Raw genomic sequence first — 26,504 nt, 5'->3', positions numbered from 1 at the left:
TCCGCTTGCTCATCTGAACATAATATTGAGTATTAACTATCAGAGCTCCTTTTGTTGCATTCTCAAGTAGTATTTTTCTACATTCAGATGTATAGGTCCAAAAAAGAAATACTGGTAAATGCTTCCTCTCCAAAAAATTAGTGTTCCGTGCACTACATCAAATTTTTATCTGATGGTATTTGAGGATATCTCAAAGAAAGAATATCTGTGATGCCAGCTTTTGTTATTTAATATGCACCAATCAAAAAAAATTTGGCCGATGAAACAAACTTCTTTTGTTAAACTTGTTGGGCATTAATTTTGTATATAAAAAAAGTTTGTAAACAAATATTTCACCTATAATGATATTACATCATGTTAAATTTGTGGATGCTCAACATACAATGTTACATGTAAATAAATTAACACAACACAGTGAAATAATACTACAACGTCATTTTTATTACATTGTGAGTTTCTCCCTTGTAAAGGGTTCTTCAGACAGAATTAAGAAATGTGTGAAAATCAATAGCGTATTCAAATTAACTTCTACTTTAGTAACTAGCTTTCATTTAAACCTGTGATCAGGCTGTAACTATCCACAGCGGTATCTTGAAGATATCTGTCGATATTATAGCTTGATACACTGCCAATATTATGCTCTTCTTTCCTGGAGCAAACTAAGATTAGGGGAGGGGAGGGTGTGGGGAAAGAGGACAAAGGCAAAGAAAGAATTGTGGGGTTTCCTCAAGCCTAATCACAGGTTAATTTTGGTTATCTTTTCAATATACTACTAAAATTAATATTACTAGAAAAATAATTAGCCCTAAAAATAATTAACAAGCCCTAAGAATAATACTTAAAGTATATAGTACACTGCTTTAAGCAGAACTTTCTCTATGTATTAGGATGGTAATAAAACTAATTTTACTTCCTGTCCCTACATTGGCAAAAAAAACCTATTGTTAAACATTCTATTGTTAAATATCATACCTAATTCTAACCAAACATTTGTACCATTTTATGTCCATATGCTACAATACACAGCAGCACAAGTCACTTTTCTGACTTGGGGTTCTGCATGTACATTATTTTCCTGTGTGTTATCTAGTCTATGAATGAACCAGTGAATAGTGGTTGATCCTAGTGAAATGATAGTATTTTTGGGGGAAAATGATAACTGGACAACAATTCACATTGAAGAGAATGTCATAACTGATACTGATTCAATGATACCTTCATTTCATCGACATTTTGAGTATTGTGATAAGTTTCGTTTTGCAAATGGAATAAAAAAAATAAAACTACTGATCAACAATCAACATTGTTACCATACACAGCCTGATTAAAAAGTATGAAAAAAGTGTCCTTGTTTTTCGGCTGGGTTTACCCCATAATTCATGGTACATCAAGAAAATGCCACTAGCTGGTGCTTTTGTTATTAGAAATGTAATAGCATTATATGGAGAAATTCAGTATTGATCACAACTGGATTTACCTTCACAAACATTGCTTCTCCATCAGCAATCATGTTATCCAAGAACACAGCAGAAGATAATACAACAGTACACTGTAGCAATGCTACACACAGTTGAAACCCGCCAACTTTAACTCTTATGGGGGACAAAAAAATAGTTTGAGATGTCAGGGGTTCAAGACAGCACATAGTGAGTGACTGAAAAAGTATATCCAAGAGAAAATGATTTGACTTCAAGATAATAAAATGCGAGATAGCAAGGTTCAACTGTATAACAATCACCAATAAAAAATTAAATTTTAAGTGTAGAAAAATTTACACACCCGAGTATTTTTCTTGCAAAATGACAAACACCTGACACTTGTTTCTGTAAGGTGGCTGTTTAAACTAAAGGAGCCTCAAATTTTCAGGCAAAATATAAAAGTAAAATCACCCAAAGCTTTTGCATTATAGACTGCCAATATATGAAATCTTTACAACATTATTATAATGATAATTATTATGTTCTTGTCCAGAAAAAGAATGCTGTGCATGTAAAGTAACTTGAACATTTGGTAGAAGAGTCTTGCAATCAAGCTTCATTCACTGAAAATAATGAGACATTATTAGTAAAGGGTGTATTAATTATAGCTAGCAAAAAAAGACTGGGGGTTTGTGAGTGAGGGGGGGGGGGGGGGGTGGAGTATGACCATTAGTGGCAAACCAAGAAAGTTAACTTGCCTACCATTATTAATTTAAAAAAGTCATCAACTTTGTTTAAGTTTTATTTAGAAACATTTTTTTCTCAATTCTCCCATGAGCTAGGCCTTTTTTCTCATAATTATTTTCAAATGTCTCCAACCATTTCCTGTACTAGTTGAAATCAACTGGATGGGCTAGCACTGAACACAACGCATTTAAGGAGGTCAAAATTAAAGCTAGTCTTATTTTCTTGCTTTTTTTTTAACAAGCTTGTAATTTTGTATGTTTATATTTTAAACAAAATAAAATACAATTGACAGAAGTGAAGAAGCTAGTCATAAAAGGGGATAAGTGACGATTTTGGTTGCTTTTCTTTTTTCTTGCTCCAAATTAGCTGAATTTTTGCATGTGGTCTTCAATGTAATAGAAAAACGTGTTCCTGTATTTTTGCCGCTGGTTTTTGCTTCGCTTTATAAAGACGCCGCTAGGAAAACCGAGTGGTTTTTTGCATACGCAATATCCTGAAAACGAAGCAAGGTTTAGCGCAAAAACTACGGGACGTTGCTAAACATACCTAAACAAAACTCTATGCGAAATTTGGAGCGTTTTCGACAAAGTTCACTTTTGATTAAAATACCTAACGCCCTTTTCCCGCCGAGGCTGCAAATAAACGAAGCCGGGCCTTTGTTATGATAAACAGAGCCGATCCTTTGTTATAATAACCAAGCCAAGCCTTTGTTATAAGTCGAAGTCTCGCCTCGGTTTATCATAACAAAGGATCGGCCCGCCGCGACCGCAGGGACTTTGATCTCACTTAGAAAGCAGCAAAATGTCAATTTCACGCAACGTATAAGCTCAAAAATGTTGATTTTAGGTCAAAAAAGGTTTAAATGTTGATTTCATGTTAACGCGTGACGGCAAGGATGTTGGTTTCACTTAGAAACCAGCAAAATGTCAATTTCACGCAACGCATAAGCTCAATGATGTTGATTTCAGGTCTAAATAGGTTAAAATGTTGATTTTGCGTTAACGCGTGACGGCAAGGAGGTTGATTTCTCTTAGAAACCAGCAAAATGTCAATTCCACGCAATGTATAAGCTCAAAAATGTTGCTTTTAGGCCAAAAAAGGTTTACATGTTGATTTCACGTTGACGCGTGACGGCAAGGATGTTGGTTTCACTTAGAAACTAGCAAAATGTCAATTTTACGCAGCGCATAAGCTCGATGATGTTGATTTCAGGTCTAAATAGGTTAAAATGTTGATTTCGCGTTAACGCGTGACGGCAAGGAGGTTGATTTCTCTTAGAAACCAGCAAAATGTCAATTCCACGCAACGTATAAGCTCAAAAATGTTGCTTTTAGGCCAAAAAAGGTTTAAATGTTGATTTCACATTGACGCGTGACGGCAAGGATGTTGGTTTCACTTACAAACTAGCAAAATGTCAATTTTACGCAGCGCATAAGCTCGATGATGTTGATTTCAGGTCTAAATAGGTTAAAATGTTGATTTCGCGTTAACGCGTGACGGCAAGGATGTTGGTTTCACTTAGAAAACAGCAAAATGGTAGGAGCCCATGATGGGCTCCTGAAAATGGTAATTTCACGCAACGTATAAGCTCAAAAATGCTGATTTCAGGTCAAAAAAAGGTGTAAATAAAAATAAAATGAAACAAATAAACATTTCAATAAACACTTTTTCAAATACGACAACGTCTTCAATGGCTAAAAAATCACGAGATAAAACATAGTTTTCGACAAACGCGATCGTAGCTTGATGTCACGCACCGCCATAACTTCCAAGTTCAAAATGCGCTGGTACCTCTTATGCCTGATGAGGATAACAACTTTGGCGGCTGTTTAGTTTTGGATTTAAGAATTTGATGACTCCACGTGAAAACGCTCTATAAATAGGGCTGACAGATTAACAGATTAACCCTTCTGCGCAACGTACGGGTCTCCATACATCTGCATGTCCCCTGATCCCAGAAGCTCAAAACACTACAAATCATGCCGATTTGAAATAAAATCAACGCAAACTGGATCACAGATCTGTTACAATCGATCGCCACTTGCTGGCCATTATTATGTTTAAATCTAGTTACCAGTTCGAGAAACGTCCGCAGAACGTAATCGCAATGCATGCCGGGAAGGGTCTTTACACCTCGTGCGCGGGAAAACATGGCGGTCGATACAAGACAAATTTTATCACTCTAAAACCAGTTCTCGCTTTCCAAACTTTGACGCTAGCAACGCTTGGCAAATGGGCCACAACTCACCAGAGGGTATTTTTCTTGGGCAAGAACTGCTCTTGGACTTTGCTACCTGGCTCGATCTGACTTCGAACGCCGATAACACGATTACAGTATATCAGCTGCCTTCGAAGTTTCAGAACACATTTTGATTCTTTAAAACGTGCTGATGACTTACGGGTTTATCGAGGCTTTATGATGCCTCTCAACCACCAGGTAGGCACACAAGGTACTTTAAAACAATGCTTAAGATATTAGTTGACAGAGCTCTAATGCGGCACATCTCTTTTTTGTCTGATGGCATTTCGTTTGACGCTCGATCGATTCACGTGTTGTGTTCACGTCACAATAACCAGTGTAAACAATCCGTTCCCAGATTTCCGCTCTATATGCTGTGGGATTTGGTTTTGACTTCATACACTATAAACAGTCTGCCTGTTTGCTGTTCAACAAACAAACTCCTAAAGACATGGCTAGGAAAAGCCAAGTTTTTTGCCTACGTTTTAACTCGAAAACAAAGCAAAAACCAGCGACAAAAATACAGAACCACATTTTTCTATTACATTGAAGACCACATGCAAAACTTCAGCCAATTTGGAGCAAGAAAAAAGAAAAGCAACCAAAATTGTCACTTATCCCCTTTTATGACTAGCTTCTTCAAGTAATTAGTAAGCAAGTCTAAACTGAAAGCAATTTGTGTTAAAAAGAGCCAATCTAAAAACTAGTTTTAGGAATTTACGAATAAAAAATATTTCAGTTAAATTATTGTTTCATTTAGACATGATTCCTTAATACAAATAGAAACTACTTGTATTTACTATAGCATGCAAATTTAAATTTACTAATTTTTCAAAACTATTCTCTAAGTACTAGAGACTGTGAATGTCAGTTGGGTATTTCACTACCATGGTTCTTACAAATTAAATCGTTAACTGTGGACTGCAGGGTGAATTCCAGAATTTCCCAGTAAACATTGCTCATATATAGTTGATGTAATAAATCATCCATGATAAAAAAAATCAAAATAATTCAGCTTATTCAGCTGAATAAACTTGGAAGAATGAAGCATTACCTTGGTTGCCATGTAGCTGATCTACTTCTTTGCTTTCTCTTGCCACTTGTAAGTATCACTGTAAACAAATCCACTCTCCTTGATAAGTGTATCAGATTCTTCGGGACCACGGCTGTTAAGACAATGGACAGGTCAAAGTCACTTCTTGTCAGTTTCATATTTTAAGGAAAACTTATCAAGCCTGTCTGTTTTCACAAGACTGACAGCCCATTGTAACCACTGACGATTAAATAACATCCTTAAAATGTCTACTTAAGAGCGTTTCATTTGAGTGTAGGCATGGTTTTACATTACTACGCTTCACAACTCTCTTAAAAAACTTGCACCACTTTTTCATTCAATCAGAAGTAAAACCAAAACTATTAATGACTCGCTTGCACATGTTTTCTCACGCTTGTAGTCCGCTAGACATAATTACTTTTAGTTTTGATTGTTTCACTGTATTGCTTGAGTCCTTGGTGATTGACCAGAGTGATAAGTTTCGTTTTATTTCTACAACGCTCAATTGAAAACTGCTCTATTAGCCCTAAGTTATTATTTTTTCTCTTTTCAATGCACTCGTGACTGAAAAAAGAAATTGAACACAGAACTTTTATATTAAAACAATAAGTTTACCTTCCAAATTTATATGGAATTGGTTTGATTTTTTCTTTTTCAATCTGATGCAGAATAGGAGTGAAAATCCTCCAGGCCTCAGCTAGCTCATCACTGAAAAACAAATACATTCATTTACAATTTGTTCAGTAAATTAAAATAATTATCTAATTCCATTTCAATAAAAAACGATTTCAAAAAACATATAAGTAAGAAAATTAACGTAAGTAAAGTAACACGATGTTTCGACAACTTCATGTCATCATTGTCCAATGAATGAATTAAAAATAACAGCAAGGCATATTTTATGGTACTTACGATATGAGAAAATAAATTAGCAAACGTTACATGAAAACATTCAGGTAAAAAGTTTCGTGCGAATGGAATCCACTTATGTGTTCGGTTTTGGTCTTTTGTCACTAATCAACAGCATTTCAAAGATCAAAATTTTGGGTTTGCCACGGCATTTCTTTGACTTTAAAGTTCTTAATTACGTTGTCAAGTTGAGTTCAAAAATGGCAATTCTCCCTACAGGTTTTCATACAGTTCTTTTCCTGGTGAATCAAGCACTTTGACATTTTGCTTGTGGGGGTCTCAAAATTATTTACGGATGTCAAATCACTGCCAAACTACTTATTTTTATCACATAATTACTTGCTTACATGGGTATATTTATGAACTCACAAATTTACCAGCTCAGTTTGATTGACCACTGCACCAGTATTACAGAGGTCATGGGTTGAAATACCGGCTCCAGCACGGACTTTGTTTAGGCTTTTTCTTTTTTTGTAACTACCTAATTAACCTGGTTTCAAGTAAACCTGTAATGATCTTTCATGTAGCATATCTTTTTACCACAGTTCAAATATAGGACATTTCGTTATATTCCATTTCTTAATACAACTGCAAGTTTTTTGAAGTTAATAGCATGTGATAACAACCAATAAGGTGACAATAACTTGTGAATAACACTTGGAACGATCATGCTGTCCTCTGATTTCTCCCATTTAACTAACAGTCTTTAACTTTTTTAAATATACAAGATCTACATATATACCTTCTGACAAAGTGAGCCTGGTTTCCAGAAAAGACATCAAGGATGAGCCGTTCATATGCATCAGGCATCTTGACATGCTGATAATAAAATATGTTTTTTGTTTTGTTTTGTATTTTTGTCGCTTTTTACTGCAAAACATTTTAAAATATGTTATGCATATACATAGTTAAACCTCCTGACATGAAACATAACTATAGTACAATTATAGAAAACCGATGAACATACATCACAGAGATTTATAGTGATTGGCTGGAAGCGTAAGAGCAATATGACCTAGAAATGATTGCACGGGAACACAATCAACACATAAACTAAAAGTATTAACAAGTAATTTGAGTGGCTTAGGGGACAGAGGCAAGCACATACAGCTTTTGGTTGGCTAATAGAGAGCACATTGAACAGAAAAGTATATGGATGGCAAGTTGCTAATCCCTTTTATGTCACTTGCTGTTAAGGATTCTGATAAATCATTCGAACAAGACTTTAAGGCTTTCTTCATATTTCATCGAATACTGTAGGGGTGTCAAAAACCAGACCTGCTGGTAGTAAAAAAGGTCTTAGTTTTGTAGGTCTTAGTTTTAAGGCACCCAATATCGTAGCAGAAAAAACTTTCAGGTACTGGTCAAGATGAAACAAATCAGGAAAGCTCATAGGAAAACGGTTTTTCAAGGCAAAAAAATTGCTGTTTTGTGGAGCTGTTCCCTTCCAACAGGACTTTGTTTTATGTATACTATAGATGCATACAGTTAGTAATTAAAAATGCATACAGTGAATCTTTCCTCATATGTCAAATCCAACTCTGATTCATGGGGCTCAAAAGACATTCCAGCTTCCTTGATCATCATCTTTACATACACCGCCTGCAAAAATGAACAAATAACAAGCTCTTAGTCAAGTCTTTTTATTAATAATAATTCATATAAATAATGATGTCCAGTCCACTACAACCAAGTGCACATCAATTTTGTAGCAAACGCAACTGTGAAAAACAGAGACAGCATTTTAAATATATCATTGATTATCATTTAACTTAAAATTATACACTTACACACTTACAGTGTCAAACTTTAAACACATCTACAGGTGCCATAGGATAATAAAAATATTTCAATTAACTTGGTAAATTTAATATTTATTTTTTAAGTACTTGTGTTTCAGCAATACCTCTTTTGGTTGAAGCCTAACAACCAACTCATTTCGTTTGCACTTTCCTTCAAAGATATCTCCAGGTGCATCAGTAAACTGAATGCGTACCTCAGCCTTTCGTTCATTCAGAGCTACAAAATAAAAAGAACAATTTACTGAATTTGTACATTTGCACATAGCACGCTAAATGTTCCCAAACTCGTAGGCAGATGCTCTAGTGCAATTTAATTTAAACTCAAATGTTAAAAGATAACTGAAAAATGTTGACAACTTATATTGCAGCAAAACCAGATAGTAAGCAATCAAACATTTTTGTTAACATCTTTGCAAAGTTAAATGTATAGTTAATTCCAAATGCAACCCACAAAATTTCTAGTTTATATTATGGACGCTGTAAAGGTGCCTCATTGATAAAAATACCTTTGCCACACTTGAGGATAAATGGCACACCTGCAGACACAAAAAGAAATTATTAAGTCTGACTAATTTAACTTCTAGTCAGCTTGGTTACAATATTAATCCCAAGTAGTGGATGTTTGGATTAAATGTTTGGATTTTCTGGGAAGTTAGGTAATTGTCTTGCTTATGCCAGAAATTAGCAGACAATAGGGGTCTGAGCCACGGTGCTTATGTTTTTGTCAATTAAATGTAAGGCAACAGGAACTGCATCTGATATTAGTGTAAAAGGGATATCAGCAGCTAGAGAAATGCAAGAATTTTGCATTGAGCTCCAAGCAAATGATCCTGAGTTAACCTTTGCGATCAACATCACTTCCTCGGGAAGAATTAACCTGTCAGCAGGATCGAAGGATACTTACAGGTGCATGTAATTAACAAAGGTGGAAAAAATTAAACTTCCCACACTGACACTTCATTCTCTGAAAGTGCAATAATGGTGTCACCAGGCATCCAAGATCTTCACATCCATGAAAAGTTATGGGAGCATCCACGAACACTACAATTGTCTTGTTTCACACCAATACTACGATTATCAGTAGAGGTGCAACGAAAGTTTGGTCATCAGGTTTTAACGTGTAAATCATGTTGTCATCACACGCAACTGGCTCAATTTCCAGTGGCAACTTGGCCTTTAATGTCATTAACAGCAAAGCACACAAAATTGTTTGCAACGGGACAGGCGACGTATGGCTGTTGACATAGTTATCAATGGAAATGAGGTAAGTTGCCTGTGACAACACCATAATGTTAAGGTCAAAACTTCGCCACCAAAATTCCATCGCGCCTTACTGAACAGTGGCGTATCCAGAACTTGAGCTAAGGGGAGGGGGGGCGGTTTTGTTTTGCTTGCCCTGCCAGCTTTCCTTCCTTCTGTTATTTCTTCTTTTTTTACCCAAAATAAGGGTGGGCCCAGGCCCCCTGGGCTGCTCCCCTAGATCCGCCACTGCTGAACTGATAATCGTAGTAACCTATCTGCACACTGTATTCATGACATTGCAACATGAGTTACATGTACAGTAAGGAAATACACCAACAGTAAGTGCAAATATCCTAATTGTAAATGCTTATAACAGTACTGCACTGCTGCTACCTTCATTCGAACTGAACTTACCATCCCACTTTTCATTGCGTATGTACATCACAGATGTAGCAAATGTTGGTGTGATGGAACCCTTCGGCACAGTGGGATCGTCGAGGTAACCAAACTTTCCTTCCCCTTCTGCATCAGGATTTCCAATATACTGACCCAGCACTGTATTCTTCAATTCAATTGGGTTCATGCACTTGAGTACTTTCACCTTGTAAATAAAGAAGACAATAATGCAGTTACTGTCAGTAGTACAGTAGTTTTAATTCCCAAGTTTACTCTTTACTTTCCTAATTCACTGAATAAAATCCACTAAGAATTAACCTTCTCATTTCGCAGATCTTCAGCTTGTTTACTAGCAGGTTTTTCCATGGCAACCAGACAAAGCACCTGTAATAGATGGTTCTGCATAACATCCCTAAAATAGAGATACAATGCACATCAACAGTCACATTTAGGTTACATATATCTATTCCTTAAGATCAGAAAATCTGAGTTCCTTTCCAGAATAAAGGGCTTAGTCATGGCTAAAAAGCAACTCGTTTGTAGATTCAAACTGGTGGACTGGTGGACTGGTGAATAAACATTTGCTCCACAGCTATTGACCAGATATAGATCGTTTTCACGTGACGTCATCACTTTCTAAAATCCAAAACGAAAGAGCCACCCAAATTTTTGTCCTCATCAGGCACAAGAGGCAGTATATTTATATCTGTTTACAATTTTACAGCTCAATAGCGTGCTTCGTTTGGAATCCAGAGCATTTTGAATTTCAGGGTTATGGAGGTGCGTGACACAAGGCTATGATCGAGTTTGTTGAAAAATATATACTTATCCCATGATTTTGAGCCTTTTTAGAAGTTAAAGCATTAGGAAAAGTGCTTATGTAAATGCTTGTTTGATCAGTACTGATAATCAGTTGCCTAGATAGCCAAAGTAAGTTCCAGATGTTTACACTATTTTCCGGCTGCCATATTGGTGTACCATGGAGGTACACCAACATGGTGTTTTCATACTGGGCTCTGTAAATATCAGCGAAACATTTCGACGAATATCTGAAGTTTGGGGAAACGCACAGGCCTAAAACTTGGAGAAGTGGCTTATTTAGTTATCTTCTATGACATCATAATTTCATAGCTTTTTCCACTGGATGGTTTTCGATTTATTTTTTTATTGCATGATAGTGAAAATGATCTATACCGTATCTGGAGTTGTTTAATTCAGGTGTATGGTACCTTTTGGTCACAATTCAGATAAAAAAGTGTACCTAATTCTTCCTGAAATCTGGGTATTTGGCATGTAGACGTGAATTAAGTGTATAAGATAATTTTAGGTATATAGTACTCATAAAATGTTTCACAATTTTGAGGTGTATTGTGCACTCCCAGAAAATATCCATACCTCCCCTACAAAAGGATTTTCTCTAAGATCTCACCACCCCCTCTGGAAATTCCAATTAAGCTTCATACATTTCTTTCAATTTTTTGATCTTACTGAACCCCCCATCCTCCAGGAAATTCCAATCCCTTCTGTTGGGGGAGTATGGATATTTTCTGGAACTGCACATTGTCACAGAGACATTTTTACGTGACGTAGTTTACTGCCCTGTAATAGGTGATTCTACTCAGAGAGCTGTACATAAAGTCTATGCTGGCCTTTATGACCCAACACAACACAACTCACTAATCCCAGCCTGGGCTCAAACCAGGATCACTTGATCTACAGTGGTCCAACACACAAACAATTAAGCCAACCACACCATACCTGATGATTCCATACTCATCAAAGTATCCTCCCCTGCCATAAGTTCCAATTGGTTCTTTGAATGTTATTATAACACTTTTGATGCTCTCCCGACACCACACTGGACCAAAGATTCTGTTACCAAACCTATTGAGCAGCAAATTAAAAATCTCATTTAATTGGTTGACACGTTCCCTAACCACAACAACATTACAATTTTTAATGCCAAACTTCAGCCTGTAGGTTCTTAAATCACTAGGTTATTATCTGCAGGTTTTTACTATATCCAAAATAGGGGAAAATGTTTAACTGAGGCATGTTAGTTATTGAGAATTAGTTATTCAAAAATTAAGTAAAAATTGCCCAGTCATTAGTAAACAAGTCGTGGTCATCCTTTTCATTTAACAGATTACCACAGCAACAGTGTAGTCTGTCAAAATGCCTAATTTTAGCTTCAAGTGCTTGGTACTCAAACGCTATTAGTTGTAGTCTTTGCATGACAAGAGGTTGATACATCCAACACATTTGCACTCTGATTGGCTAAAATATGCATGTTAAAAAAGATTTTGTTGACTGGCTATGGTAAGGCACATCACAATAAATATTGCAACTGAAATTGCACCTTTAAATGATCTGAATAATAAAAGGCCTAAACCAATTTTAAGCAATTTTAAACAATATGCTCTCACCGTAGAACCATAAGATTCTGCACCATTTCCTTGCCAAGGTAATGATCTATACGATACATGGAATCCTCTGGAAACAGTGATGCCAGATGATTGGACAATTCAGCAGAGCTGTCTGAGTCCTTTCCAAATGGCTTTTCTATAACCATTCTGTTCCATCCCCTATACAAAACATTAATCAAGACATTGTAGGTTACACTTTTCACACATCTGGCTAGTGACTACATTTAAAGGTAAGTCTATGTTGGGTCCGAGTGGTGCATACTGCTAGTCAGCATATCCAGGTTTCCTTATCATTAAACAACTAGCTGGGAAAATCTTCACTCCCCCTTGGATAGGATGCCATTCCTTTACAGGGTGACCCCAGCCAGGGCTTGAACCCAGACTGCTTCATCCAGACAGGGTCTGGCACACTAACTACTAGGTCAATTCCCACTAACCACCAGGTAAGTAGTTGAAATACAATGCACCGCAGAATATTTTTAGCCATATTCAAGGTTTTTGGTCAGCAGTAAAACATGCCTCAAGTTTTTTTCCTTGGTAATTAAGCGGAACTTTGCAGGATCTTAAAAGATCTTTGATGACCCTTGAAAACCATCCAGAGATCCTTAACAATATTTGTAAGATCATCAAAGATATGTGCTACAATGAGAACCTTACAACATTAACTTAGCAAATATTCAAGTAAAGGCCTATACCGGAATCAAGGTTCTCAAGGATTTGACAGAGGATCTCAATATATACCAGGATCTTGCAAAAATTCCTAACAGGATCTTGCAATATCCTTAGGATTATTGGAAGGTTCTTGAGAATCATACTTCAAATATTCAAGGTACATCAAAAATATGTGCAAGATGCTCCAAGACCTTTGAGGTTAAATTTTGGCAAGGGCATCCTATGGGATTGTCAAGAAGAACCTAAAGATCCACAAGGATCTTTCAAAAAATGTTACTGGGAAGATAGCTACACAAAATAAACATCAGACTCACTCGACAGCTCGATCGATACTCAGTTGACACTAGACTGACACTTGATTGAGGTCTAAATCAACACTCAATTAGCACTCAATTGACACTTGATCAACAGTCCATCAATAGTCGCCTGAGTGTTGACCAACTCCTATGTATTGATTGACACTCGAAGGTGTGTCTCTGAAAATCGATTGAAGGTTGATTAAGTGTCGATTGAAGGTTGATTAAGTGTCGATCAAGTGTTGATCGAGGGTCGATCAAGGGTATCGATCGACACTCAACTGCAGATGACTTTAGTATACATGATCCAATCCATCTAATCATAATCACCATTGTAGTATACATTACTTCTTTTCAAACCTATTCATTACTGCTGACTGAATCACTGACAGACATCAGTGACGTGACATTCTGTATATTGAACAAATAATTTATGAATAAAGGTGATGACATACTTTGAGCCCATGCAGTGCTGTTTGATGTTCTCAGAGGCATCCATGAAAACAGAAGGAGGAAGTGCAAGATAAAACAGCCTGTGAACAACATCCTTTCCTTCTCCTAGTTTCTCAAGTTCTGCGTTCAGCTTTATAAAGCCTGATGCTTCATTGTAAGGGCCTTTAACATAATAGCAAAGCTTGAAAAATTCTGATACTTGAGCCTTTTGATCACCTTTCAGCTAAAAAATAAGGTAACAAACATTATGTAAATTGTCTTAGTATAAGGCAAGAGTGCCAGGACTAACATTCCCAGGCAGAGGGGTAAAAAGAGGGGGGGTAGGGTGGTGACAACTATAGTGGGATGGGCTTTCTGTTTTCCTTGCTTAAAAAAAAGAGTTGACCTTAGGTTGCCACTACAGATCTGCTTGGTTAAAAGTTCCATATAAATACAGTGTAATTTAGTGCATAATCATAGAACTAACCTTTACAGTGTCATAGGAGAACACAGTCCCCAGCTTTGCAAGTTCACCCCTTTGATCTATAATTAGTTGTGCCAGAAAAAGAGAACCCTACTCTTTCCACCAAAGGTTATTTGGTTTGGAACTGGTCCTAAATATTAACATAATGGTAAATATTGACACTTACCTTCATGAAAGGTTCAACTTTGGCTCTTAGTTTGTCGACTGTCAAATCTGAGCGAGCATAGCCAATGATCTTGGTGTTTTTTGGTATGAGTTCATCTTTATATAAATACCTAGTCAATGGAAAGATATCTTCAAGAATGGATGCACGTGATCCTGATGAGATTGAATGCAATGAAATCAAGCTGAAGTACACCTTGGATTCACATAATACATTACATGGTATTGGAACAAACATTTCAAATATGCAGTAACTTCACAAAGCCTAAAACATGTAAAACTCATAGTTTGTTGACATGACACTAACTCAAAAACTCTTAAGAGCTATGGGAATAGCTACAGTTGTTACATATATCTTATGTTAACAGAACCATTCATGAAACCTTTGATGTCTGTTTCTAATTGATAATTTCCAACTATTTCCAGCTGAAAACAAATTGATGCATTTTTGAAAATGACAACTCACAGACACAAAGCAATGGCACAAATGATTAGACAATATCTAAAAAAAAACACTTGTTCAATAAGCTCTTATGCAAATTTCCCAAGACGATTGTGTGACATTTGTTACAATTAGTAATTTGACACATTATTCAAAGACATAACCTAAATAAAACTCTATACATAATGCTTACCATAAAGTAGGATAAATCTTTTTCTTTGCAAGATCTCCCTAAAATGATGGATTGCAAATGTTAAACAAAATATTATCCAGCGATAATTGAAAGTGCTGTCATACAGTACCATAGCAAATTTCTCACGTAATTTAAACACAGTTTAATTAAAAAGAACTAAACTAAATTAGGACAAGGTTATGCAAATTTAGAAAAATCTCGCGTCTTCAAAGCTAGCTGACAACTTCTATGTAGTTGCAAATAAACATTTTAGGGTTGCCGATGTATTAATAGCAATATTCCATGTCTGATTTGAAGGACAACATCAACTGACTTGTCTGTGCTCGTGATCGAAAAGAAACCCACTTCATCTTGTACAATGTGTACAATATTACTCCAAGATGTAAGCCTATTAATTTAGCTAGAAAGCATATAGCCACGAGTGAAAACAACGCGTGAATCGGGCAGCAATTGGATATAAACTGAGGTGATCTATTAGCTAATGTAATATTTTGCAAGCTAACCAAGCGAAAGTTATATATGCATACAAAATCTGCGTAAATGTCAAAGCTGTCACTTACCGAAGCACCAAAAACAACGAATAAAGTTTGTTCTTTTGTGTTCTGTGTCATCACCGCTGAATTGTCGTCTATACCTGAGAAATAAATTGTAAAGATCACTGCCCGATTGGTAACAGCTAGCCTTGCTGCAGCCCCGGGAAATCCCTGCAAGCACCTATCGTGTTTACGAAATACAGCGCCATAAATAGCATGCGCAAAGGTCTTTTCCATTTGGCCACGTGACGCTGAGCAGAGGGAAAAAAACGAGTTCCATGAAATGGAAAAAATAGACCAATATCGATATGTCAAAATTCAGCCTAACACAATAGCCCTCAGCACGAGGCTCTGGGAATAAACCCCACAAACTCTGTAGTTATTCCCCAGGTCTACTGTTTTAGGCTTAATTTTAATCTATCGAAATTGGTCTATTTACACATTGTAAAAAATAAAAATCAAACACCACACATATAGCTAATCATAGAAGATTCACACGATTTTCAAAAATTAGACTTATTTCGCATCAGTCATTTTGTAAAGCAAATAAAAGGAATCAAAACGAGGATTAGGCTGGGAGCAGGCGAAGGTAAACAAACGCAACCAATATTGTCGACCCGTTGTCAGGACCGAATCATTTGTCACTTGCTCGATAGTCTATGAACCTTAATCACGCTATATTAATCTGTGATTGTAAATTTAGGAAAAAGATGAACATTGCGTATTAAATCCTCACCGTTTGCTTGTAAATTTTGAAAAAGGTATTTCTCTTTTGGAGTTCGACATGGACAGAATAATCGTAAAGAATAGCCGAACACCAAAAAAGAGAAAATGAGACAGACATCTGGGGGAAATGTTCCTTATTCGTACTTAATTTCGCGCGTCTTTAATTTCACGATTTTTGCGATTGTAATAAAACGCCTCGAGAATTATTTACACACATGAAATTAAACACCATGGTAAGAAATGTGAATCGCAAGAAACTTGATAAACATGATCGACCACAACATATACAGTTTATGTATCGACATAAATATTAACTTTTTTATTCAGTCACTGGTAAGCTCCATTTAACATCTTGTCTTGTGATTTCACATGAATAAATCGAGCGGAGAATCTAACTATCATCTTCCTCTGAATCACTGAGCAAATCCCTTACAGTGTCTTTCGTGCAGTCGTCAAAATTTGAAGTTCAGATTTTTTGGAAAATTAAAATGATGTTGACAAGGCCTGACAACGCTTTCGGTAAATTTACTGCCCTTTTTCCATTTTCCCCTATCGAAATCGCGGAAAAAAACGCCTCGCGAAATACTTTCTCGCCAAAATAGCAAAATTCTAAGGTTCGCACGAAATTGCGAATAAAGGTATTACGCTCAGTCAAATTCGAGCATTCAAGTCGCATTCACGAGCGGCAAAGACTAAGACTTTCGCAGTTTAAACAAAGAAAGTCTTGTAAAACCGCCGCGATTGGAAATAATATTTTTTCCTTCCCAATTACAAGTTACACTAAGCCTGTCAATCTGTAATCCCAGCTGACTCACCAAACCAGGGATCTGCCTGATCTGCAACACTTTAATACCTCTGTTGTGATTCGTTCTTGTTTTGTGCTCTCTCTCTATCGTTACGGCTATAAAGAACCTCGTAAGGTCGCCCCCAGAGATCAACTCCAGCTGGTTTCCATGGGGCAACTAGAACAATACACTCCCTTTACACAAAATGTACCTCCCCATTTCGTCCCTACCCCACCATTAGTTAACCTCGCCTCTCAACACTGCTTCTCTTTCAGTGTCGTTAAGCTGTATATTTGTCCAATTTATACAAATTTTGTCCAATTTATACAGCAATATTTAAAAAATCCTAGTTGGGTTTCAAACTGGACGTTTATAAGTTCAATCACCGACGATTATGTTTTTAGAAACTTCCCGACAGATTAATGGACCTTTGTCAGTTTATGCACGGTTGTCTCAAAGCATCGTTCTACCCACCCCACCCCCTCAAGCTAATTTATGTCCGTGTCAACCAAACGGAACTCAAGTTGTGATCAGTATTTGCAAAAGTTTCGACCTCAAATTTTGACCATCCATATTCCTTAACAGGTTCAAAGGAGTTTCACACGTGTTGTTTTCCATCATTTCCTGGTTAATTTGAGTTGTTATTTACTAAGACCATTTAGATGACCGACAAAGAATTGCCTCTATAAAGATCCTCGCTAGTCACTGTGGCCCTTTTTACGCAAGAGATGTATAATTTGTCCAGAGCAAACACACGAGACAAACAAGCAGATGCACCGGCCAAGCACTCAGCTAGTCGCTCCAGTAAGTGTGGACAGGAGGAAGACTTAAAGTGCCCAGTTTAAATGGTGCAAAAGCAAACTGTGGCCGTCTTTGACTAACACGCATACCCACAACTGTCTGATCCAAATTAGTCCCTTGGTTCGTCGCTCAAGACGCACTATTCGTCTTCACGTATAATCAGGGTTGCGTGTTGTTCTTTACACTCAGACGCAGATCCAGCAGAAGGAATGCTGTTCTGGCTTCGCCAATCCTTACCAACACATCCCTTTACCAGCCTAGGGAACGTGACAACCTTGCGAGTTAAACAGAAATTTTCGTAAATTTCTGACCGGAAATTTCCGTCCCAATTGACTTTCCTCCCGGAAGTTTTGGTTGAACGGTTCGCTTTTCGGAAATTCAACAATTTCCGGATTTTCTGGAACCTTTCCGAGTAAATTTCCGGACCATTTGTCCTCTTTCTTTATTTTCTTTATTACAATTTAATGGCAAAATATGTAAAATACAGGTATATAAATATGAAATTCAAACTTTTTCGAAATTTTCGGAATTTTTGGTTGAATGGAAAGCGCCAAAAGATGCAAGCTTCCTTTCCATCCCACAAACCCTTAATTCACTGTTACTACTCATGCGCAGAAAATCATAACCGCGTGATAAACAACCAAAGATTGGCCCGGTGCGCCAGAGACCAGACATGTACTCACTCTTGTGTCGTGAGTGACTTGCTTTCCAATACTCCTGCAAATCTAATATAACTGGAAAGACCTTGAAGACATTTGTACAAGTTGCTCCACCTGGCGACACAAGACGCAACCCAGGATAAAATGCCGGTGCATTCATACAGTTCGTATTCAAGATGGTGGACGATACAAGCTCAGCAAACATATATAAAGCCTGCAGAACTGGTCACGATCGTGTATCGCGTTTCACGCTCTGCCCCGCAAGTCCGCCAGTTCTGCAGTCTAACATACTTACGTGTGAACGAGAGGACTATCGGGGAAAGGCAAACACAAGGGCCAGAGAGAATGTGAAGCTATTTCATTGAGCTCGCGCACAAGCCGCGTTCACACTGATGCATCAAGTTTGCGCTTGCCGTCGCATATGTGAACCAGCCTTTCCTGAAAAGGCTGGTTCGAAATTGTGTTATTTAAATTGCAAATTAATCTTCACGAAATCAACTGAAATTTGCATTGCTCATTTACAATAATAATCCTTTGTTTTTAGCTGCCAGTCTTTCAACAATGATATTGGCTCTTGAAGTATTTTTTCCTTGTTGCAGCACGAGATCGTTTGCCGCATGAATATTTCTCATGATAAATAACAATTTTATCGTACTGGCAACGATACGAAAAGAAAAATCGTGTCTGAAATCCAGCCAGAATGAAGTTCAATCGCTTATAAGTGATTCCTCCCAAGATTTTAATTTATAAATGAAAAGTCTGGAAAATGCAAATGCACGCGACAAAACCTAACATGTAAATGTCCCTCAAACCAATGAACTAAGAGTTGCGATTTTGGCCGATTCTTGGTTGCATTAAAGAACATTAACCCTTAGATGTTACAAAAGGTTAGCACCTGGAACTCTGGAAGTTAGTTCAGATTTACTGACTACTATCACTTTTTCACAAATACCACTGCAATTTAGCATCATAAACTCAAATAGGAAAGTCAACAGATCTTCCCAGAACCTCACTTAAGCAACGTTTGTTTGACTGTAACAATTTCGAGAAGAATCTCGATCTACACAATGACAGAGGTATCTGTATCACTGGAAGATATGTAAGATCATGAAAGGCAGAGCTCAGACCGTTTTCACATCGTTGAAAATCGCTGAATCATGAATGCACGGCCCGATTAAAGAATGACTGCCAGCAAATGGACTGGATTCAAGTGGCTTTATATTCCGTTTCTAGAGCAATGTCACATTGACAGGGCAATAGAAAAATATATCTCAGTTATTCTACCTGCAAGCCCTGCAGGTGCCCAGACTGAAATGTCACATTGCTTCCCGTCTGTGTACCTGTGTCGGTGAACCGGGAGTGTTTCCTGCCGTACAATGTATTCGACCTTCTCGACAGGCTGTCGAAATTTGCGAGCAAACCTTTTGGAATATTACGACACCCAGTCAGCGAATTGGGCTAAAAAATAAATCTGCAAGCAAGCAAGCTTAGGGCAGAAACCAGCAAGAATTACACACATGCGGATCACTTGACCAAAACAGAGAACTACGGGAGAAGAGCGTCACGCAATGCGAACTGTCGATAAAACATTGAGCATTGAAAATGAGAATTCATTCTGGATAACGTCAACAATAAATATACGCGGCTACACCACGATAACAAACTTGAAGCTTATGAAATTGAACATTACAAGCTAGTGATACAATTTATCAATTACGCTAATTGAGTAAGTTTAATGAGTTAATGACATGCAAACACACGTTTTACTTCAAGCAAAGGGTTCTGTTAACGGTAAACTCACTTTTTTGTGATGTAAATCCTCCTAGACGACAAAGGTCAAAATTGTACCTTTTCTCGGACTTGGGTTTCGACCCTAATTTAAAGTTCCAAGAGCTATCAGGTTTCTGCGCCATCTTGAACCTCTTTCAACTGGATAATCTGAACAGTTATTTACCCATGCGTCTTTGCAGTGCAATAAATGAAGAGAGTCGACTGGGAACCAGTTAATTTGTCACGCAACGACTTCATTCATCTGCTGAGTTCACTATGAGGCTGAGCTAAGCCTTTCCACAAATATCACGTAAAATTACCTAAATATCTTTCCGGGAATTCTCAAAAAGTCTTCTAAACTGCAAAATGTTCAAAATTTTCTTGCAGTAGTGGGAGGTGAGTGGTGAGAAGTGGGAGGAAGAAGATTCAGCCACTTCGATGTTACCAGCATCCGCCATTTTGGAAAATTGCTGGATACATACATTTTTTGAGTGGGAAACCGCTGAGCTGGATTGTTTCTGGCATAGAACTTAGAATTATTTCAACAAATAACGAGGAAAATACCGGGTTAAGCCAAAAAAAGCTATGAATTTCCAAATACAGTCGAACCTCCCGTAAGCGACCACCAAAAATGTCAAACCTAGGTGGTCGTTTTTGAGAGGTGGTCGCTTAAGAGAGCTTAGACCATAATGGGTCAAAATTTTTCCTCATTAGAATATGGTAAATGCCGAGACTTAACCCGTTTTATTCATGTACAAGTCAATTTCGAGAAAAAAAATCCGGTTCTTCCCATTGAGAAATTTCCGTCTCTTGTACTACCGAGGAATGTAATTGGCTGCGGCCGCACTAAGAGAGTTAACTGGGTTTATTTTTTAGAAACCTGGTTAAAAATTCTAAACAACTTAATTCGGTTAAAGGTTGGTTATAATAAAATAACGGGGTTATATTTTATGAGCGGTCGCACTGAAATGGGTTATGAAGTGGGTTAAACTCAATTGACGTCATGAGATAAACCAACAAAATGGCAGACTTCGAGGACCCCGTTCAGTCTGTTGTTATATTCTCGATTCTTTTTCTTTGTTTTCGTTTCCTTTCTCTCCACTCACAGCTAAGGCAGTCCCTCTTCCTTCTAATGCGCACTACGCAAATTTCTAAGGCAGTTCTTTCAAACATGATGTTAATTTCGCGCAAACGTCAGAGTCAGGAGTGTTCTCCATCGCCGTCAAATCGTCCTCGAGTCTGGGTATATCCGAGAGACCAGCGATGGTTTGGGGAAATCCATAGGAATCCTGCCATGCATGACTTTTTTAGAGAGCACTTTCGAATGAGCTTCGACTCTTTTCACGTCCTTTGTAGTGTTCTGTCGCCATTTATGGCAAAAAGAAACACTCGCTTTCGTGCAGCGCTGATCAGACTGCTAATAAGAGACCACTAACCTGGGTTAAAGCACGGAAAAAGGTGGTTTAAAATTAACCTAACCCGGTTAAAAGATCTATTGTTCATCGATTAATTTCCATGGTAACCGTAAACCCGGTTTAAGCTCCATGAACAGCCGAAATTAGCGGCCGCATCACGATTTTTCGATAACCCGGTTAACCGTAATTAATTAATTAGAAATAACCCGGTTAACTCTCTAGTGCGGCCGCGGCCAGGTTAGGCCCAGTTCAGACGCCGAACTTTTCATGAGCTGAACTTAATTCGACTTTGGACCGACCCAAATTATCAAAAGTACACCTGTTGATTCAGACGTCGAACTTAATTCGCCGAACTTTATTTGGTTTAAACCAAATCACATCGAAATGTCAGCGATTTTCAGGCAAAGTGAAAACTACTTGAACAATACGTTACAATGATTTATGCATTAGGTTCGGTTCGGTTCGACGTCTGAATCAAAGCCGTTCCAAAGCCGAAATTCCCGGCTGAGCTAGGCGGGAAGAATGGCTGGGCCGTTCCAAATTCAAATAGCCGTTCTTAACTGATTCAGACGCCGAACTTTTCGTGTACTTAATTCAATGTATTTGGTTCGGCTCATGAAAAGTTCGGCGTCTGAACTGGGCCTTACAAAACTTTATTAACCATTTTTCGCTCCATTATCTGTCAAGTGGTCGCTTACGGGAGGTTTAAAAAATAAGGAAAAATTCACAATTTTAGCTCTAAAAGTGGTCGCGGTCGCTTACGAGAGGTGGTCGCTTACAAGAGGTTCCAAATATAGTGAGTTGACTTGGAAAATTTTGGTATTTTGGAAAACTGGTCGTTTACGAGAGGTGGTCGCAACCGGAGGTTCGACTGTATCCCTAAATTTTAATATTTTCTAAATATCTCGGAAATTTCTAAATATCCCAAAAAATACCCGGACATTTGTGGAAAGGCCTCCATCACACTCTCAATTGACTGGACAGCATTTACTGTCATTAGCTTATAGACCAGGGACCGTAGCGAGTGTGCTCAACTCGGAAAAATAACTTGTATCCGTCTTGATTTATGAAAGACAGTGTTACTGAAGTTTGGTCTTAGCAGTTTTTATTGCCAAAGCCAAATATCAAAGCAGGCTATATACATTAACCCTTTGACTGCCAAATTTTCACAAAAATTGCCTTTTTTAACGGCTAAATCAGATTTTTGGCTGCCAGGACACTAAATAGCCTTTTTTTTCTTTTTTTTTAACCAAAAACTTAGATTTCCCCAAGATTAAGTACATTTCTCCACCAGAACTGCACATGATAACATTGTTTTTCAATTTGCTACTCCAGCCTTATGCCGTCGATATCCAAAACCGCCTGTTGTGCAGTTAGATCTATCCTAGCTCTCCTATCTGCTTATCAAGAATATCTGGTGACATTTAAATTGATGACGTCGCAAGTGGTACAAAGAGCACGACCACTCAGTACGCGTGTATGTGTCGTTGGCAGTCAAAGGGTTAACGGAAGGCTTTAGCTCTTCAATGATGAAGGTCTCTTTAATTTTGCAATGAAAGTCAGTTTTCCCGGGCCTTGAAATGTTCTGTTTTCCTGTCATGGAGTCTTCGTTTTGTTTTGCCAAACTAAAATTCATCACAGCCCCAGCAACCAGCTTTACAGATGACTTTGGACCCCTGTGAGCGGCTCAAGCGATCTTTGTATGGAAAGTAAGATTTGATGCGGCGTATGTTTCAGTTGGAATGTGATCTTGAGATTGGCGAAAGAGTAGAAATGTATACACACTGGCAGGATTTCAGACGTTTCGTGACTTGGTTACTGTGAAGACCTAAGTAGGATAACAGGATTAAGATATCTTTTTTGGGAATTGTAGCTTGAACAGGGTTATTTGGCTTGCTTTTATTTTTGTTCAATACATCGTTAATGTTGAACGTGATAACACCTCGAGGGTAACCATTTTTCAACAGGAGCTTTCTCAGATCTTTAATAGCAACTTATAAAAACGGAAGTATCCACAGGTGAGAATGCGGGTGAGGTTGATTTTGTACTTGCGAGGTGTGAATGAATACCACTTGGATGAGCAGAATCACCAGAATTCGGTTATTTCAAAATGGTTGCTCCCAGAGCTCTCGTTTTGCGACCGCTGGTCAAGGGGAACGAAGACTCTGGGAACGAGATTGACAGTGGTCATTCTCGTCCCCAGAGGCCACACTCCTTTTGGTCAGCACCAAGAATCAGGACCTCTGGGAAGGTCCAATTTTCTGAGCATGCGTAGAGAATTGGTTTCCTAGTCTTAGCCAATCAGATTTGTCAGACTTGACCCTGAGCATGCGCAAAGTGACGGGAATTCCGTTAATTGCGGACTTTCAGTGTTGACTTCCAGAGGTCGCGGACTTCCAGAGGTCGCTATTCTTGGTGCTGACCAAAAGGAGCGTGGCCTTTGGAGACGAGAATGTACAGTGGTTAATTTACCTTTCTCAACTTCAACAGCTTCAAGATGATACTTTTTCTTAAGAAACAAGTGTAGAAACTAATATCCTAGTTCATGATTTGAAGAAGTTCAAGTTAGCCGGAATACATTTTATTTCCACGTATTTTATTTCCACGTATTTCATTTACATAAAAGATCGTTTTTGGTTAGCAGAAATACAAAATGAGAAATAAAACAAATACAAAATTAGATTGAACCAGAAAAAAAGTGTGTAGTGGCCAAAGGAGCAAAGCTTCCGAGTTGGCCACCACCACAGAATAGAATAACAGAATATACAGGAAATAGAAATAAAGTATAATAATGTAATGATTTATAAATATACAGAAGCGCTCCTAAAATAGTAAAGGCAATGTTTCGCTCTAGCGAGTAACTGCAAATAACAAGTTTTTCATCATTAATTAACCGATCCGATTAGTGTTTTAAGTGTTTATAAGAACAATAATAATAATGATAATGATGACAATGATAATGATGATGATGATGATGATGATAACTGTTTATTCACAAATCAATAGGAAAGTGAAAAAGGAGATAAAAGAGGTTAGCCCTTTCTAGTTTATCTCCTGATAATAAAATAAATTAAGACATCAATTATTTACAGCTGTTTAAAATACTAACTATATATATAATACATCCCACAATAAAAGAACTTAGTGTTCACTAGAACTGAATGTGCAAGATGACGTCTCAGTCTGTTCTTAAAAATATTCAAATTTTCTGCCTCAGCAATTTCCCTTGGCAGATTATTCCACTTATCAGTTACGCGTATAAAAAAAGAATGTTTAAAACTATTCAAAGTTGCTGATGCAAACTTAAGTTTAAAACTGTGATTAGCTCTCGAAGGGCCGAAAATCATAAGCAAACGTGAAAAATGCCGAGGGATCAAGTCCATTAAGTCTATTTATTGTCTTATAACACTCGATAAGCGACGAAAATAATCTTTCTTTGTTCAAGTGTTGGCCATTTAAGGAGCTTTAGGCGTTCTTCGTAGGGCATGTCTTGCCCAATATTATCACGGGCACATTTGGATGCTCTACGTTGTACTTTCTTCAAGGTGTTTGAGTCTTTTTTAAGGTGCGGACACCAAACTGGAGAGCAGTACTCGAGTATCGGAAGTACTAGGCTCTAATAAAGTTTTGAATACAACTCAGGATTTTTAGGACCTACCGTTCGCCTTATGAATCCAAGCTCACTATTTGCCTTATTTGCGCATTTGTTAGCTTACATACTCGATGACAGGTTCGAAGTAATGTAGATTCCGAGATCCTTAACTTCAGATACAGCTTTCAACTGTTTAGATGATATTGAGGACTTGAGTAATCATTCTTTTTAGAAATGCGTATCGCTTCGCATTTATCAGTGTTGAATTTCAGCTGCCAGTCATTGCTCTAAGATTCCAGGCGAGTAAGATCTTTCTGTAGCTCTTCTACATTTTCCTTAGTATCCCTGAGTATCCTATGCACCTTCATATCATCTGCAAAGAGTTTTGTGTTTGACATAATATTTCTTGAAATATCATTAATATAAATGAAAACGCAAGTCCAAGATGAATGATGTCCCCGCAGAACAATCAACACGCTGGTATCGATTGGTGAGAAAACATCTAAGCCAAGACAGGAGTGGACCTTGGATACCATATGCGTGTATCTTTGTCAAAAGGCGTTCAGGTGGCACCGAGTCAAACGCTTTTGAAAGGTCTAAAAAGATAACATCAGTTGTCAAGCCTTTGTTTCTCTCGCGGGCCCAATCGTGAAACGAAGATAATAATTGAGAGAGACAAGATTTCCCTTTCGGGAAGCCAAATTACTCCGGAATAAAGACCTCGTTTGTAATCCGAAACTGAACAAGCTGCGGTCTTACTATCATTTCACACACTTTGCACACCACCGATGTTAGTGAGACAGGGCGATAGTTCTTTCGATCGTTTTTTACCAGTTGTGTGGTAACATGCCTGATACAAGAGACGCATTAAAAACATCCCTAAGTGATGGAGCCAAGGATCCAGCGCATTTCTTTAAGATCATGGGACGTATACTGTCCGGGCCAGGAGATTTACGAGGTTTCAACTCGCTTAGAATCTTGCTAACATCCTTAGGTGAACAGTGTAGAAGACTAAGATCCTTGTCTTTGATAACTTGATCAAATAATGGAAGATTATCAAAGTTTTCGGCTTTAAAAACGGAAGCAGAATATTCATTCATGCACTCAGCAATGTCACCTTCGTTTGTTAGCACATTGCCATTGGCCAGCTTTATAACAATTAGATCATTTGATCCTTTACGCCCGGACTGAACGTAATACCAAAAAGGCCTGTGTTCGCTGTAGGCCCTTTACAGCCACGCCATTACGTGACTTATTTTTCATAAAATTATGGGCTGTAACTTAACGAATGCCAGAAATGGAAAAAGCA

At 37.8% G+C, this 26,504-nt stretch overlaps 1 protein-coding gene across 3 annotated transcripts; it reads right to left on the bottom strand.

Moving 5' to 3' along the window:
* Positions 1-420: 420 nt before the first annotated feature.
* Positions 421-20,399, bottom strand: LOC110064037 (glucose-6-phosphate 1-dehydrogenase-like). Of its 3 annotated transcripts, none has more exons than XM_020771038.2 (16): positions 20,220-20,399; positions 15,475-15,548; positions 14,915-14,952; positions 14,284-14,392; positions 13,657-13,877; positions 12,234-12,392; positions 11,566-11,691; positions 10,126-10,219; positions 9,826-10,012; positions 8,676-8,705; positions 8,274-8,386; positions 7,877-7,969; positions 7,110-7,186; positions 6,074-6,166; positions 5,459-5,570; positions 421-2,041 (listed from the first exon to the last, which is right to left on the bottom strand). In XM_020771038.2, exons 1-15 carry the CDS (start codon positions 20,329-20,331, stop codon positions 5,480-5,482), a joined length of 1,617 nt encoding a protein of 538 aa, XP_020626697.1. In that variant the 5' UTR covers positions 20,332-20,399; the 3' UTR covers positions 421-2,041; positions 5,459-5,479. The 3 variants fall into 3 exon arrangements, with proteins under 3 accessions (XP_020626697.1, XP_020626698.1, XP_020626696.1); XM_020771039.2 differs by lacking the exon at positions 20,220-20,399 and adding an exon at positions 16,989-17,161; XM_020771037.2 differs by lacking the exon at positions 20,220-20,399 and having other exon boundaries at positions 15,475-15,699.
* Positions 20,400-26,504: the final 6,105 nt, after the last annotated feature.

This window comes from Orbicella faveolata, unplaced genomic scaffold (assembly GCF_042242905.1).
Source record: "Orbicella faveolata isolate gen_17 unplaced genomic scaffold, um_ofav_v1 contig_4, whole genome shotgun sequence".
Taxonomy (NCBI): Eukaryota; Metazoa; Cnidaria; class Anthozoa; order Scleractinia; family Merulinidae; genus Orbicella; species Orbicella faveolata.
The sequence above is the reverse complement of the archived record's forward strand: the minus strand, read 5'-3'. Positions and strand labels throughout refer to the sequence as shown.